A 16147-nucleotide genomic window follows, 5' to 3' on the forward strand; every position below is an offset into this window, starting at 1 on the left:
TTCAAAATTCTAAAATATTATGTTCTAAAAATACCCTAAAATTCTTTTGAGTTTTTATCTTTGAAATTATAAAATGTTATAAGTTGGCATTAAATAATAGAAAAATGACACTGTTCTTCTAAAGCTTTTTTCTTACTTACTATTTTTCAATGTAACATACGTCTTTTTAGGTTTTAAAAAACACAAATTTTCAAGGGCGTAAGTTTTAAATTAATTAAAACAAAAACTTCAAACTTTTCTTCAAATACTAATTTGTCAATAAAAAAATAAGCTTAAATTGAGAAAATGTTGAAAATTTTTGGATTATTTATTATTTTAAAAGATTTTTTTATTCATTTTCTGATATCGATTCTTTTTAAATTTTTTTTTGAAAATTTTTGTTTCCTATAACACTTGTGGATTTTAATAACATTTATTGGTATTTTTAATAGTATCTAAAAGATTTTCTGAAAGGATCCTTATAGGGGTCAGTTTTAGTACAATCCTCAAAAAATTTTGTAGATAAATACCTAAGGACAGAGGAATTGATATTTAATTGATTTAAAACAATAAAATTAGATTGATTTTCGATTACATCTAATAATATTATAAAGTCTCAGAAAAAATCTCCATAATGACTTGTACTTACATAACCACTTACTTTTCAATGAATCCAACATATCACGTGTATTACTTTTAAGTACTCTAATAATGACAGATTAACAGATGAGTAAGTATTTTGCAAATTTTATAGAATTAAAAAAGCTTTTTTTATTCCTTATTTGTAAGTACTTATTTAAGTAGTAATTTGTATGCAAGCATGGTAAGTAGATTTTTTTTAATATTAATATTATAATGAATTAAAAGTCGTTTTTCATAAGAAACATTTTATAATTATTTTTCTCGCGATAAGTTCAAAATTACAACATTTTTGAGGTCTTTTTCGAAAAGATTGTAAATAATCTTTTTATCATACAGTACGGATATCAAGATTTATAATCACTAGTAGGAAATTGCGATATTGCACAAACACGAAATATTTGAGAAAATTTTAAACCCTCTAGCTCCTCCCCTATAGAACATATTTAGTATGTCACAAGGTCCATGTAAATTATGACATTGTATATTATGACATACATACATTATATTATAATTAAATACAGTTGTCTATGGGAAGTAAAGATAATATCCTGACTTCATTATTTCTCTGGTTTCCATATTATTATTCTATGCAGCACAATTCACAAACAATTGCTTCAAGAAGTAGTATAATTTGAATACTATAAGTATAAGGAGAAAAATTAAGGGTTAGCTCTCCTTTGTTATCTAAATTTTTATTAAATTTTATGTTAAAACACTTTAAGTCTTGACACACTTCCATTTTAAGTTGACATCAATGCGAACAAAATACTTAAACAATTACTCTACCTCCACACTGATAATTCACTTTTGTACAGAGTTTAGTTGTTATGTTAATGTGTAAAAGTTGTTCCCTTTATCATACTTTAGTATGAGAAAACAATTAAGGGAAAACATAGTAATATTTATTTAACCATGAAAGATGTTCTTAAAAATACATTAACAATACAGAGAGGGTGAGAATTTTCCATTGAGTTGCCCTAACAATTTTAGGGTTTTCAACAAGTTTAATTGATATTTTATTATTATTAAAAATACTTAAAAATTTAACCCAACTACATTTACAGCTATAATAAAACTCAATACAAGGCCACACATAAACATTAACAACAGCAACATCAGCAGCATCATCATCCTGTTTTGAACCCAAAGAGTTTTGCTTTGAGATGAAAACCTTACCAACCTTACTTTAATGTTGGGTTAACAACACGCACAAACACTCATAATTTTATTTAACAAAAATATATATGTGTTAAAGATCTGACTGGTAAAGGACAATACACAAAGTAACTTACATATGTATATACAATCGCAGGTATTTCCTTTTGCTGTGAGTATAACGTCAAGAGGAAAAAACAACAAACTTCCTTATGGCTGGCTTTTTACAATATGTGTATGTATTTGCACGTGTTTTTTATACTAAATTAAATAAAATAGACAAGAGGCTGGGAAAAAATACTAAAAAATAATAAAAAAAAAAGCTAAAAATTATTCTGTTATGAAAATAAACTTAACAGAAAGCTTTTAAAGACTTTTATACAGCTTTTACGTTAATGTTATAACAGTATAAGAGTTTTTGTAATAACATTTTATTTTAAAAATACATCACAGTCTGCTATGTAGGTGTGTACTGGGGCAATATGTATATTCTCTTCTATTTTATAGTATATCTAGCTCTGCACATACACACGGTCAAGGCCAACCAAGGCCAAATGTAACTCATGTGGGGTGTGTATGTGTTTGTGTTGCTGTGTATTTTTGTTTGAATATGAACATGCAAAAAAGGATTCAATTAAAATTTAATAAAAAAAATTAACTTCCTTGTTAAAGGTATTATAAATTTATGAAATGAATTTTTAAACTAATTTTCAGCTAAATAAATTATGGTCTAGCCAGTTGGGTAAACAGTGGGAAGAAATACATCTTCAATTTTGAAAGCATATCATTTTAACCATTTCCTTGGAAGTCATAAAACATCAATTCTACAAAAGCTAGTTATTTAGATGTCATGTTAAATGTATTATTTTTAAAGAACTTCATATTATAATAAGAAGTTAAGATCGTTTTTATTAATTTGCAGGTGTTCTACTTTGCGAGCAATCTCTTGTCCTTCCTTAGGTGGATTCATGAGGTTTTAGTTCAAAATCTAAACTCTTCAATACTTTCTCTCATTTAAAGATTTATTTTCATTTTACTACTATCCTACTGTACAATGTATATGGGAGTTAATAAAGAAATATTAATTCCAAAAAAGTTTAATTTATCGAAATCTATTCTGTTCAAATTTGAGCGTAGCCCCATAGTGTAACTTCCGTGTCTGTCAAACACAAACCTTAATGATATCTATACAAATTCATTTGCCTTTACAACTATAACAGGAAATCGTAAATCCAGATTAACTGTCTTCAACTGCTACATTTTCATTAACATCTATACAATACAAACATATGAATGTCCAATGTTTGCCATTTTATTAAAATAAAAAGAAAATACAAACATTAAGTGTTGTAATCAATAGACATTAATGAAGATTTAAATCGATAATAAATACAAATTTGTTAGAAGGTGTAAAATAATCTTTGTCTGTCATCAGTTGGTCGTTCACATTAGACTAGAAAAATGTAAAATGTAACTGGCAACCTTGACCATGGTTATTGATTTTATTTTATTTTATGTTATTTTTGTTCTTAACACTTTGTGTATTTAATTTAAGTATTTGTTTGAATAGTGTATGTGAAGATAGATACAAATATAGGGTATTCCTATAATAGTAATTTTAGGAATTTGAATAAAACTAATGTAATTTAATATGAGATTAGTAAAGCTTTGTCAAGCGAAAGTAGTTTTAAAAAAAAACTTTTTTAATCAAATATTTATTTATTTTTTATTTATTAAGGAAAACCCTTTAAACTCATTCAGTGTAAACCACAATTTTATACAGCTTATAAAATAAATACATTAGATTTGACTTTGCCAAATTTGTGTGTTCCTTAAATGTATCTAATATGTATGTATTTTTATACAAATAGCCTTGAATATGTCATATGTCATTTTTGAAGTTTCATAATCAAATTATGCCTGTTCTGACTTTTAGTAGAATTAAATAAATTAAATATGTATATACCTCTTTCATAATTGATGTTATCATAAAAAGAACCAAAAATATTTTTTAACCTAAATAAATAATGATAAATTTCCGTAAATATTATTAAACGCCCAAAAAAAAATCGTTACACTTTGTATGTTTGGGATGTAAGTTTTTCTAAAATGTTATATACAGTGGTGCTTATAATGATTAAAAAACTGTTAAGGAAATTGTCTCTAACTTTTGTTGATTGTGTCAAAATAATAGAAATGTTATCGTTGTAGCAGTATTGTAGGAAATTTAAGAAATATGTAAATAATGAATACTAGTTGATTCTGTTATTAACGCCTTTTGTAAATTATACCTATTTAGGCACAAATATATACATTAGAGTGCTCCAAATAAACGAATTTACGAATTTCACCCGTGCTTCCTTTAGAATTGTTCTTTGGATTGTAAAACGACATTTCAAATTCGTGTGCTGTGAGATACGATACGAAATTTGCAATAACTTTGAAAATATTTTTTCCCTCATAAAAGTTTGAATCACTCTAATATACATATATACTGACCTATATAAATAAATTAAAAAAGATACAGTTTTTAGGATAACTAACTTAGAAATGGATAAATCATCTATTCTTTTCAAAAGTTTAAAGGACAATGTACCAAGTTTCAATTTAATTATAAACAAAGCTTAATAATCGATAGAACATAGTCTTGATAACACTTTTTTAAAATCAAAACGTTATAAGTATCCGTTCATTAAGTACGTTTAAAATAGTGTGGTAAGCAAACCAGACTTTGTGCTGAGAAAAAGTTATATAGAGATCCTTTTAAAACAGTTAAGGCAATGAGAGAAGTCCTAGAGGGTTAAGTTCTGAAGCCGGGATATGTTAATAGATAGGTCATTATCACTGAAGTAGCTTAATTATTTTTTAAATATACTCGATTGGAGCGTACATTTAATTCCGATTCAGAAGTCACTATAACATTCGCTCATATCTTTCACGGATTATTAAGTGTCAACTATATATTAAGGATGCATAAAAACATATATTGAGATACAAAAAATATTTTAAGATTTGGGATTGTGTTTCACGGTAAATGTCTAGTTTTCTGAAGTATAATTCGTTTAGTTTTACAATGATCTTATCGGATGAAAGCATATAAACTGTGACAGTATCTCAAATATATTAATGATGAAAAACTTAGCCAACTAAAGATCGCTTATTGTTCAGATTGTTTGGACAAATCAGAAATAGTAATCTTGACAATATAATAATAGATCGCCTTATATGGTTAAACAATTTTGAAATACGATTATAATTGATGGCATTACACCATGAAGTTTTCGGTCAAACTCAAGAATAGATCATTCAAAATTCATTAGGAACACAAATATTATCACATTAAACATTTTGCGAATAGCAACCAGCAAATGGAGCTAAACATGATAGATTAATATTCCATTACTATAAAAACGATCAGCCACTTGTTGCAATAACTGTTAAAAGGTTTGCTTCAACTGCTCCGCCAAAATACTATTTGCAGAACGATCTTTCCGCTGTGATGCATTCTCCTCAAGAACAGGTTACAAGAAATTAGCTAAGTTCATTCTTTTGGCACAGAATCCATATGTTACAAGTAAATTTGGACTTTCAAGTCATTTTCAGAAGAGGCTCATGTACATGTCTAGGATCAAATGAGGACTGATCATTACAAAAACCGGCAGTATCATATCTACTTATATCAAGATCATTTAATTAATAATTATGTCCCTAAAAGCGCTATTGGAGAAGTACGTTTGTATGGAGTCAAGGTGAAATAATTGACCGATTTAAATCATTTATAATACACTTGGGACGAACAAAGTATATAGATTTTATAAAATTATCTTGCAAATTGCGACCTGTTACGTGAGCACAAGGTTTATATGGACACATAGACGGACGGAAATAGCTAAATTGACTCAGAAAGTAATAGGACCAATATTTTTGTATGTTACAAACATCAGCACAAACATTAATTATAGTGATGTACGGTATAGAAACATGATATATGAAAACTTTTATAAATATAAATATAACTTTATAAATTGACTCAGAAAGTAATAGGACCAATATTTTTGTATGTTACAAACTTTATAAATATATTTTAATGACGTTTAAGCTGAATGATGATTTTTAGTTATGACGCTATTGTAGTTAACGAGCAATAAAGACATTTTTTAAAACTTTTATATTTTTTATACTATTTGAGAAATGATTTTGTTGGTATATTTATTTAACAATAATGACAATATATAGAAATGAAAAATAAAAGAAATTTCTCATATTCAAGTTTTGTTGATTATTCCAACTGAAGTTAGTGTGAGTCAAATTACAATGTCACAAATCTTAACATGAATCTAAACAAAAATTTAATTGTTTATTTTGTTTTTTTTTTTTTTCTTCAATTTTGTAATTATTCCACTTATTTTATGAATTAATAAAAACAAATAAATACAACGACCAGAAAAACAACAAAAAAAGTTAACAAAATCATTAAGTAATCATAAATTCCCTGAAGCAATATATATTTATTGTATTAACTGTTATTAAAATATCAATTTCATCATACCACTTACATAAAAATATTAATGAATAAATAATACAATTTTATAAAAATGAAAGTATATAAAAAATCTGTTTAACTTAGGCTGGCTTTAAAGAAGAAAAAAGCCCACCGTATATTTAATAGAGTGATCCTGTCGGATGTTTTTGTATACGATATGATATAATGATGATATACGCCCCTTTTATGGGACCTTGGTTCAATTATGGACAAAACTCTATAGAATATGGGAAATTGGTTAATTTATTCAAAATAATCGTTAATTTATGTCGAATTGTATCGTTAACCTAAATTTTTAAAATTATTTATTGACTATAAACCTATAATTTATTAGACAAGTTGTACAGAGGCTTATTACGGACCGATCTTTATGAAATTTAAAAATTTAATAATTTAAAATTTATACTACTCACCTTTTTAGTATTAAAACTAAGAAATGATAATTTTCGAACATTATCATTCGATGATCCTTGGCCGCTAAAACTCATTTTGAGATTTTATTACTCCTTCTTACTTCTCTCGTATGTGTTTTTACTTTTAAGTACACAAACTTTTATATGTATATTTTAAGGACCAGGTTTTTTATGCCTATGGTCCTATAATTTGCATAAGTTTCCTAAAGACGTCTTTGAAAAATCTGGACATTAATATAATCCTTTTAATATTAGTTACTTATACAAAAGGAACTGTAATTAGAAAAGAAACAAAAGAAAAAAATTAATAAATTAAATTGTACACAAACATTAATTAAGAATTAATAAGAATATTTATGAATACAAATAATATTTCTTTCGCTTTAGATAAAAATAAAATTAAAAAACAAATAACAAAAGACTTAAAATAAATTGCGCCTCATTGTTCAATTAAAGTCACGCATTACTTATATCACGCAACCCAAAAAAAAAAATAAAACTAAAAAACATCATCATTACCATCATCTCTACAATGATCATTACTAGTTTGTTATTAATAAAAGCACGCGACTTTTCATATGTGATCAATTAAGCATCATGATGGTTTGTGATCACATCACAGTGATGTGATCATCATTAACACCCATTCAAACATACAACAAGTAGAATTCATTCACTCACTTGAAGTTTATACTTAAGGAAAATCACACAAATATTTTTTGTTTTCTTTTTATTAGTCTCAAATAAAAACCGAATTGAATTCAATTAAATTTATTGACAGTGTGTTAATAAATTATAAATATTTTATTGTTTACAGTAATAAACTATAAACAAATATTCTACAATACACACACACTCTCAAAAATAGCGAAGCTATGAAACTATTTGTTTTCCTCTTTTATATATTATATTCTAATCAAAATGTACGTCATTTGATCATTAAAAAATATATACAAATACATTTTTCTCAATTTATAAAATTGATATTTTTTTGCATTTTTGCCTTTTTCAAATTTGTACTTTTAAATGCTTTAGTCATGAAGTCAACTGGTAACACGAGAGTGTCTCGAGACTTTAATTTTATTTCTCGTTTAATAATTGGAGATTTATTACTTTAAATGGAATTTGAAGTCTAATTTAGTTTTGTATTTGGTGACTAAATGACTACTGTTTGAAATAGATCAAAGTTATGCGGAAATTTGGTAATGGTTTTAACTTACTCAATAACATACTTTTCAATGACAACTACTTACTGTCTACATTACTAGAAAGTAGTCAAGTTATGACTTTTATTTGTTATAATGTAAACCTAGCAAAAACTTTCATTACCATATAAGGGATTATAATGCTAAAGTTAACTTACATAATAGCGTTTTAAGTCATAAATTTTATACTGTGATGTCATTGGAGGAAAGTACTACAAACACTTACAAGTAATAAGAACAAGTAAGAAATTACAAAAATAACAGGTGATTTTGTTTTTATAACAAATCATTTAAGTTGAATTGAACCTTGCTTCATATATATTTAAGACATTTATTGTTGTAAAAAATTGTGGACATTTGAGTCGAATTTTGAAGGGCGCCTTTCATAGAGGCTAGGGTCCAATGAGGTCCTACAATTATAAAATTCATGTCATCAAGGTCATCAAGGCTAGTATAGATTATGGTTTTGCAGCTTTTAGTCTAGATACAAGTATATTAAACATAATTTTGAACTTAAAACACTTATTCGGCGGGTTCAGTTGAATGGGGGCTATGTGAAATAATGAACTGATCTTAACCTGTAGTTTGATTACAAGGTTTTTAAGTCCTATTGGGGGTTCAGTTGTATGGATGCTATGTGAAATAATGGACCGATCTTAACCATGTTTAATAGGCTTCGTCCCTGGGACAAAAGAAGATCATGCTCCGAATTTTATTAAATTATCTTAAAATTGCGACACGTAGTTTGCTTCCAATGTTTACATGGACAGACAGACGGACACCACTAAAGTGCTGCAGGGTATAAAAAGTAGTCATTGCAAATCACAAGAAAAAAGTATACAGCTTTCATGCTTCAGTGATAAGATGGCTAATAAATTAGAAAGTATGTATTACTAATAACGTAATTCAGACGATATCTAGTAGTCAATGAAAAGTATGTTGTTATGTAAGTAATTACAATTGAAAGTCAACGTCTTTGTAACATAAATTTTAAGTATTTCTATACTCTTTATTTTTCAGCGAGCATTGAAGAACTTGCTTCCAATGTCATCAGCGTGATAAAATAATGGGCTAAAATCCTAATGAAGAATTAGTGAATAGAGGTATTATTAGCTTTTGAACTCATTACTTTTCAACATCACTAAAATAAATTATATTTTTGCAAGTAAAATATTCATAAACATTTTAGAATAAAGTTGGTCACACTAGAGCAGTTATTAGAAAAATTAACTTTTTTCTTTCCGAAAGTTGCCAGTTTTATGTTAACAAATATCTCTGTGATTTTACAAACATTAAAAAAATATAATCCGGCATGACCGACTATAAAATATGCTACAACAGTTATTGGTATACTTAAAATGTTATTGTTTTATAACAAAACATTTTTGTTGAATTTTGTATTTAAACTAATAAAATATAAAAAAAATTTATGTTTTAAATGAAATATATTTGATCTAATTTTCAGTCACCAAGAACAATTCGATTAATAATTATTTCTCTTCAGCAAAATAAATAATTATTCAAATTTCATCTAATTGTGTAAAAACTTCAATATGTACTCTTAAACCATTTACATCGATACACGTCGAACGAATAGAAGTGGTTAAATTGATTGAGAAAGTTATTCGTTTTAAAAGTGCGATGTATCTATTCAGATCCAAAGAACTAACCGGACCTGTTCACACTAAACTAAACACTTCGAACTGATTGAATAGAACACAAATTGTTAAGCTACACGGTTGCCAGAGATCATCGCCACTGCACCTTAAATAAAATTGTGCAAATTTCACCACACAACAATCTGACAACAGTTTGAAATGACAATATTTGTTGAATAAATTATTGGAATCATTTGACTTCCTACATCCTTTGTCACAGAGATCAGTTCATAAAAGAGTGATCCTGATCCATTTTATTGGGTATATCGGACTAAAAATATGTTTTTAGGTTCTTTTGCCAAAACAACAGAACTATCTCAGTAGTGTGGTTGCGCGGTTTTAAAGAGGTTAAGGAATGCACTGGAATGGGTCATTAGATGATGGAGATTGCATTTTAAGTAATACAATCTTCATGACAACATAAGGCGGGTCACCTTCCGGTATATCCGAAAGATTGATTTTGCCTGATGTTGGAGTTTGTCTTCCCAAATCAGGTGTTTACGTAAAGCACTCGACTTCACTTTGCCAGATCTACCAACGTTGTATGATCTGACATATAGTGTACCCATAGCTTTAGGATTCACGAAAAATCAAGTTGTTAAGTAAGTTATTTTCAAGTATATATTGTAATATCAAACAACTGCTATAACTTACAATATCAAATTGCCCGGTGTAGAATGTTTAAAAATTAAGTGTTTTTCATAAAGTTGTTTTTTGCCCATAAACTTTACTGACATTAAGACATTTAATGACAAGGGAAAATTTTTTAAGACCCATTATATTATATGGACTTAAATCTCAAATTACAAATACACTCCCATAAAGAATTTGTACTTATGCACATATACATATACATTTGAAGCAATAACTTTCAAATGCGTCTGAGTAAGATTAATGAATATGTGAAGGAAAAATTGTGTAAAAATTATGTATATTGAGAAATAAAAAATTAAAAGGACTAAGGTAAAAGCTGTGTATTACAGATTTTCTTTAAAGTTTATTGCAGTAATAATTTCATAATATTTTTACAGAACAGCTTAAATATTTTAAGCTAAAAATTCTAACTATACATCTACATTGGAATTAGCAGCAATTGAACATATTTCAAATATTTCAATTTAAATTAATAGCAATTAAAAATGTTCGATTTGTGAAACACTTTATATAAAATTTATTTTTGGTTTTTCACATAGAACTTCTTTTTGCATATTCATGCATATGCAAAATTTATTTGTCTTATTAAGGAAAATATTATAGCTAATAAATTGATCTAATACTATAGCAGTTATTTATTTTGCTCTCCATAGTACAAAATTTATTTAGTTTAAATTTAAACAAATTATCAACGTGACAAGTTTTTTAATAGTAAAAGTCGTGACACCACATTAGAAAATTATAACTTTTTTTCTAATTTTAATACATAAGATGTCAATCAGTTTGGCTGGCTGTAGATAATGTGGGTAGAATTTTGCGCACCAAAAAATCCGTAAAATAGATTAAGGATAAACGTAGCACGTACTAACGCTTGATGTCGCACATGTTTTTCTTTTAACAAACTCATGCATAAATATCCTTGAGATAAAAATACTACGAAAAGTTATAGCAAGTCAATGATTCTTTTAGGACTCAAGGTGTTAAAAATAAATATATATTTTTTAAATTCTAAATTTTTTTGTATTTTTTTTTTTCTAAAAAATATTTTTTTTCTTAAAAAAAATATGCAAAACATACCCATTATATCGAAGTTTTAACAATTAAATATTAACTTTTCTATAATAGTTTTATTTAGTATATCTCCGTTACATTCGTTGTTAAATGCTTTATTAAAACTGTTGTAAACAATAATTAATTTGAATACAAACATGTATGTTTAACTTCAACACATTCTCATACTTTATTGATTTTTTCCAACACTAAAACAATAAGTTTTTATATCCTTTTTTAGATTTTATGCATATGTATTCCCTTTGTTAAATTTTATTATTTCGTTTAAATAATGATTTTTTTTTTTCACAAAAAAATTCTGTTATTCTTAATTAAATATTTATACTATAAAACACCCAACACATCTATGTTGTCACAATTAGCGGTAAATAAAAATAGTCAATAAACGGAAATAGTGAAGGATACCGGCAAACAACTACACACACAAACCATAACGGCGGAAAAAAAGAGAACTAAAATATTGATTATAACACGACGAACGACAAAATCAATATGAACTTGTTGCTAAAGAAAACACATTGATTTATGCACCCCCGAATAATATTGAATTATTGTTGTTATTGTAATATAAACAACAACAGCGGCAGCAGCAACAAAACAAAAACACAAACATACTCACGAAAAGCCAGACAACTCACGAGAAATAATTCTCTTTTTCTTCTTCTTGTTCGTCTTTTCCGTTATAACGTAAAGTCAACAACAAAACGTCTATGTAACCAAACTAATACTCTTTTTGTTGTTTTTACCCAGTGTTACCATTGAGTTATCTTTTTTATTTTTAATGTTTTTATAATTTATCAAATTATGAATTTACGCTTCCTAATATATATACAATCTATCTTTGTCTGTGTCCATTTATTCTATAAGATAATATTCTATAGATAGATAATCTATCTATCCATCTATCTATCTATCTATCTATCTATCTATCTATCTATCTATCTATCTATCTATCTATCTATCTATCTATCTATCTATCTATCTATTTATTGATCTATTTATCTATCTATCTATCTATCTATCTATCTATCTATCTATCTATCTATCTATCTATCTATCTATCTATCTATCTATCTATCTATCTATCTATCTATCTATCTATCTATCTATCTATCTATCTATCTGTCTGTCTATCTATCTATCTATCTATCTATCTATCTATCTATCTATCTATCTATCTATCTATCTATCTATCTATCTATCTATCTATCTATCTACCTATCTATTTATTTATCTATTTATCTATTTATCTATCTATCTATCTATCTATCTATCTATCTATCTATCTATCTATCTATCCATAGACAGATATGTCTATCTATCTTTCTATCTACCTTCCCATCCATAGACAGATATTAACTTTAATAAATTCCAAATGGCAACACCATTTATCCCATTTGTAAATACATTTACTATGTACTGCTATCCATGTTTGTGTCGTCGTGAAATAGCATTAATATTAGTGTAGGGAACTTAATATTTGTTTTTAATACCACCGTGCAAGTGACTGAATAAGTGAGTGCCTTAAGCTTTGACAGTGTCTGTCTGTCCGTCCGTCCGAATGTATGTGTCGCGTTTTTTGTTTAGTTTCCACGTACTTCTACACCCAAATGCAAACTTTGTATGTATATATAAATTTACGTATGTATGAAGATGTTGACTGACTTTGCAAAAGGGAATTGTATTTATTGTTTCTGCATGTAGACAATCACGAAAACAATGTTAGTAGAAATGAGAGTCTTATTAGTAAACTTAAATGTAAGCATTTGAGTAAATATTTACATAATATTTATTGGCATTAAATTTTTAGAATTTATTTTGTATAACTAATTATTTGCATACAATGTTTAAATTTAGTCGTATCAATTTACAGTAAAATGTGTTACGTAAAATTTATTACTGAAAATTAGGGACGCCAATTGGGAAAGACTTTTAGAATTTTTAAATCCCACAAAGTATAAAAAATTATTTTAATTTTAATAATTTATCTTATAAAGTACTAATAATGCTTCCTAATAAGCCATTTGTGAACTTAAGGAAATGTTTATTCACAAAGTTAAATAGTAAATTAAATACAATTCTTCCCTGAAAAGCTTACCGAAATTCATACAAAATTTTAATATTAAATTTCCCCCAATATTCTTGGAGTAACAACATTTTCTAAAATAAAATGATATTTATTAATTTTTTAATTTCAAAATTCTCTCAGATTACATTTTTAAAATCCCGGGATTTTCGGGAATCGAGATTTCATGTTGCACATCCCTACTAAAAACATATACACATACATTTCAAATCTATAAAAAGATTAGTTATTCACTGTCTATCGTGTTTGTTAGATCCTTTAGTTAAATTTATTTTCAATTTGAAAATACAATTTTCTTTCTTATAATGTTAATAATAGAAAAAAGATGTACAATTATAAATTTCTCAGTAAAGGTTTTATAGTTATAATCGGTAAAGGTTCATACCCATATCAATTCCCCGTCAAGTTATATACCTGTTTGTAGCTTAAAACTCTCAACATCAAATAACTAATCGCACATTTGTCTTCCATTATTACTTATGAAACATAAAAACTAAAGCAGGTAAAATACATATCGCTTAATTAGTGGAAATTTCCATGACCTCCATAAAATTTTCCGGGTCTAATAAAAAATAAACATGCAAAATGGAGTAAAGGTTTGGATATTTCCTGATGAGTAATGATACCAAAATTAGAACTAGAACTGAACTAGAACTGAACTAGAACTGAACTAGAACTGAACTAGAACTGAACTAGAACTGAACTAGAACTGAACTAGAACTGAACTAGAACTGAACTAGAACTGAACTAGAACTGAACTAGAACTGAACTAGAACTGAACTAGAACTGAACTAGAACTGAACTAGAACTGAACTAGAACTGAACTAGAACTGAACTAGAACTGAACTAGAACTGAACTAGAACAGAACTAGAACTCAACTAAAACTAAAAAAAATTAGAATATAAATTTTTATGGGCAAAGTAATTTTCGTAGAATATTTGATAAGTGTATATTTTATCTTTTTAGATGTTATTTATGATTAATTGACTTAAAAATCTAAAAACTCAAGAATTTGGTAAAAAATCATCTGTTAATTGACGGCTGGTGAATTTTTGTAAATCAAATTACATTTTTTAGTCGTACGTACTTACATACATACGTATAATAAATTACATTTTAATTGTTTCCCCAAAAAGAATTCTCGCTGATGTCATTTTATTACAATCTGACAGATAATAATTTCGCTAATTAATATTTAAATACTTATACTAAGTATGTGTTTATGTCTCCATATACACACGTAAATTAAAAATCATTCATGTCTGTAGATACGAAAATAATTTCTTTGGGTGTATTTACAAACAATCATGTGTCTGTATAGATATTTTCACATTTAATGCTCTACAGACAAAATCAAGGTTAAAAACAGCCAGAAGCACAACAAATTTATTTAATATTTTGGCTCAAAATTTTACGTATTTTTTATATTTATGTTAGTAAATAAAATAAATCGCATATAAGAAAACTAAATTGACAAAACACAATTGTATTATCATCTCGTGACTTTGTTTTTATTTTGAAATATATTACTAATGAGAACAGTTTTTATGTTTTCCCTTTTGCTATAGCTAGTTAAACTTAAGACAAACAAACACAATTTTAACATTCTTAGTTAATTTTGATAAGAATATCAATTTGTTAACTTTTTAATATTAAATTAATCGTTGCAAATCGTTCAAAGTAAATGCAGATAAATGTGTTGGTGTATAGATAAATAAAAAGCTGAAATGAAAACAAAAAAAAATTTTTACTAAATATTTAAGTCTGCCGGAAAATTAAATATACAAATGGTTTTGTTTTCATTTGAATTTTAAAAAATACAAAATGGAAAATTAATACAAATTTAAAGAAATGTATAACAAATAATGAAAACAAACATGATCGGTGTGTACAGTGGTATACTACAAATTAGTGAAAAATTTATGAATTATAAATTTATATTTTGGCATTTTGACATCAATCAACAATTTGAAAAATTTGAGTTAAATATATATTTTTGTTTTATTTTTTATATATTTTTAAAATAGTTTTTTTTTTCTTTTCCTTTTTCAGGGATACAAATACCCAGAAGAAGAGATTTATTTTTGAAATAACTTGGTAATTTGTAAACTATTAGGTACGTCTATATTACTTCTAAGTACTTAAATATACGTTTCCGTTTTATTTGCACATTGTATACAATTGTGCACTAGCAACTTTTTTTTAATATAAACGGGAGGAACATATACATTAAAAACTTGGTAATGTCTTACATATACATACAAATACTTTAATAACGCCTTATTAATAATGTGTTCTTTCTTCTTAATTAGTTAGCTTCTGGATTTATGGGGATCGATTCAGATTAATTGACCCTTATTAATATGTTATTTCTACTTCATTAGTTCAGGATTTCATAACTACCTAAAAAAGCATCGGTGAAATTCGGCGTAAACATGATTTAAAAACCTAAATCTGTTGGTAAAATTTTATAAGGATGACCTCATATAAGATCCCCATGTACTGCTTAAAAATTCGATTACAGCGATGACTCGATAAGCCAAAATCTCTTTACCAAATTTTAAGAGGATCGGTTCATGTATGACTCTAACCCCTATATAAAGTCTCCTTTAGAAATGACATTAACGTTCATTACTGGCTTAAAAGTACGGGTATAGCGATATAATTCGATATAAGTAAGTTTAATACAATACCAAATCTCTATATATAGTCGGACATTGCGGACTATATAATACCCTAC

General features: G+C 26.8%; 1 protein-coding gene across 6 annotated transcripts in view; it reads right to left on the minus strand.

The window, feature by feature from the left end:
• LOC111675089 (anion exchange protein 3) overlaps positions 1 to 16147 on the minus strand; it is a 59560-nt gene that overhangs the window by 26129 nt on the left and 17284 nt on the right. For 5 of the 6 annotated variants that reach the window (XM_046951973.1, XM_046951975.1, XM_046951970.1 and 2 more), the window contains exon 3: positions 6733 to 7005. In XM_046951973.1, the coding sequence (XP_046807929.1) occupies positions 6733 to 6807 (75 nt within the window). In that variant the 5' untranslated portion in view covers positions 6808 to 7005. Of the gene's footprint in view, positions 1 to 6732; positions 7006 to 11326; positions 11768 to 16147 lie in introns of those variants that run through there. The other variant, XM_046951972.1, reaches the window with a different exon arrangement.

This window comes from Lucilia cuprina, chromosome 5 (genome assembly GCF_022045245.1).
Source record: "Lucilia cuprina isolate Lc7/37 chromosome 5, ASM2204524v1, whole genome shotgun sequence".
In the NCBI taxonomy this organism is placed as follows: Eukaryota; Metazoa; Arthropoda; class Insecta; order Diptera; family Calliphoridae; genus Lucilia; species Lucilia cuprina.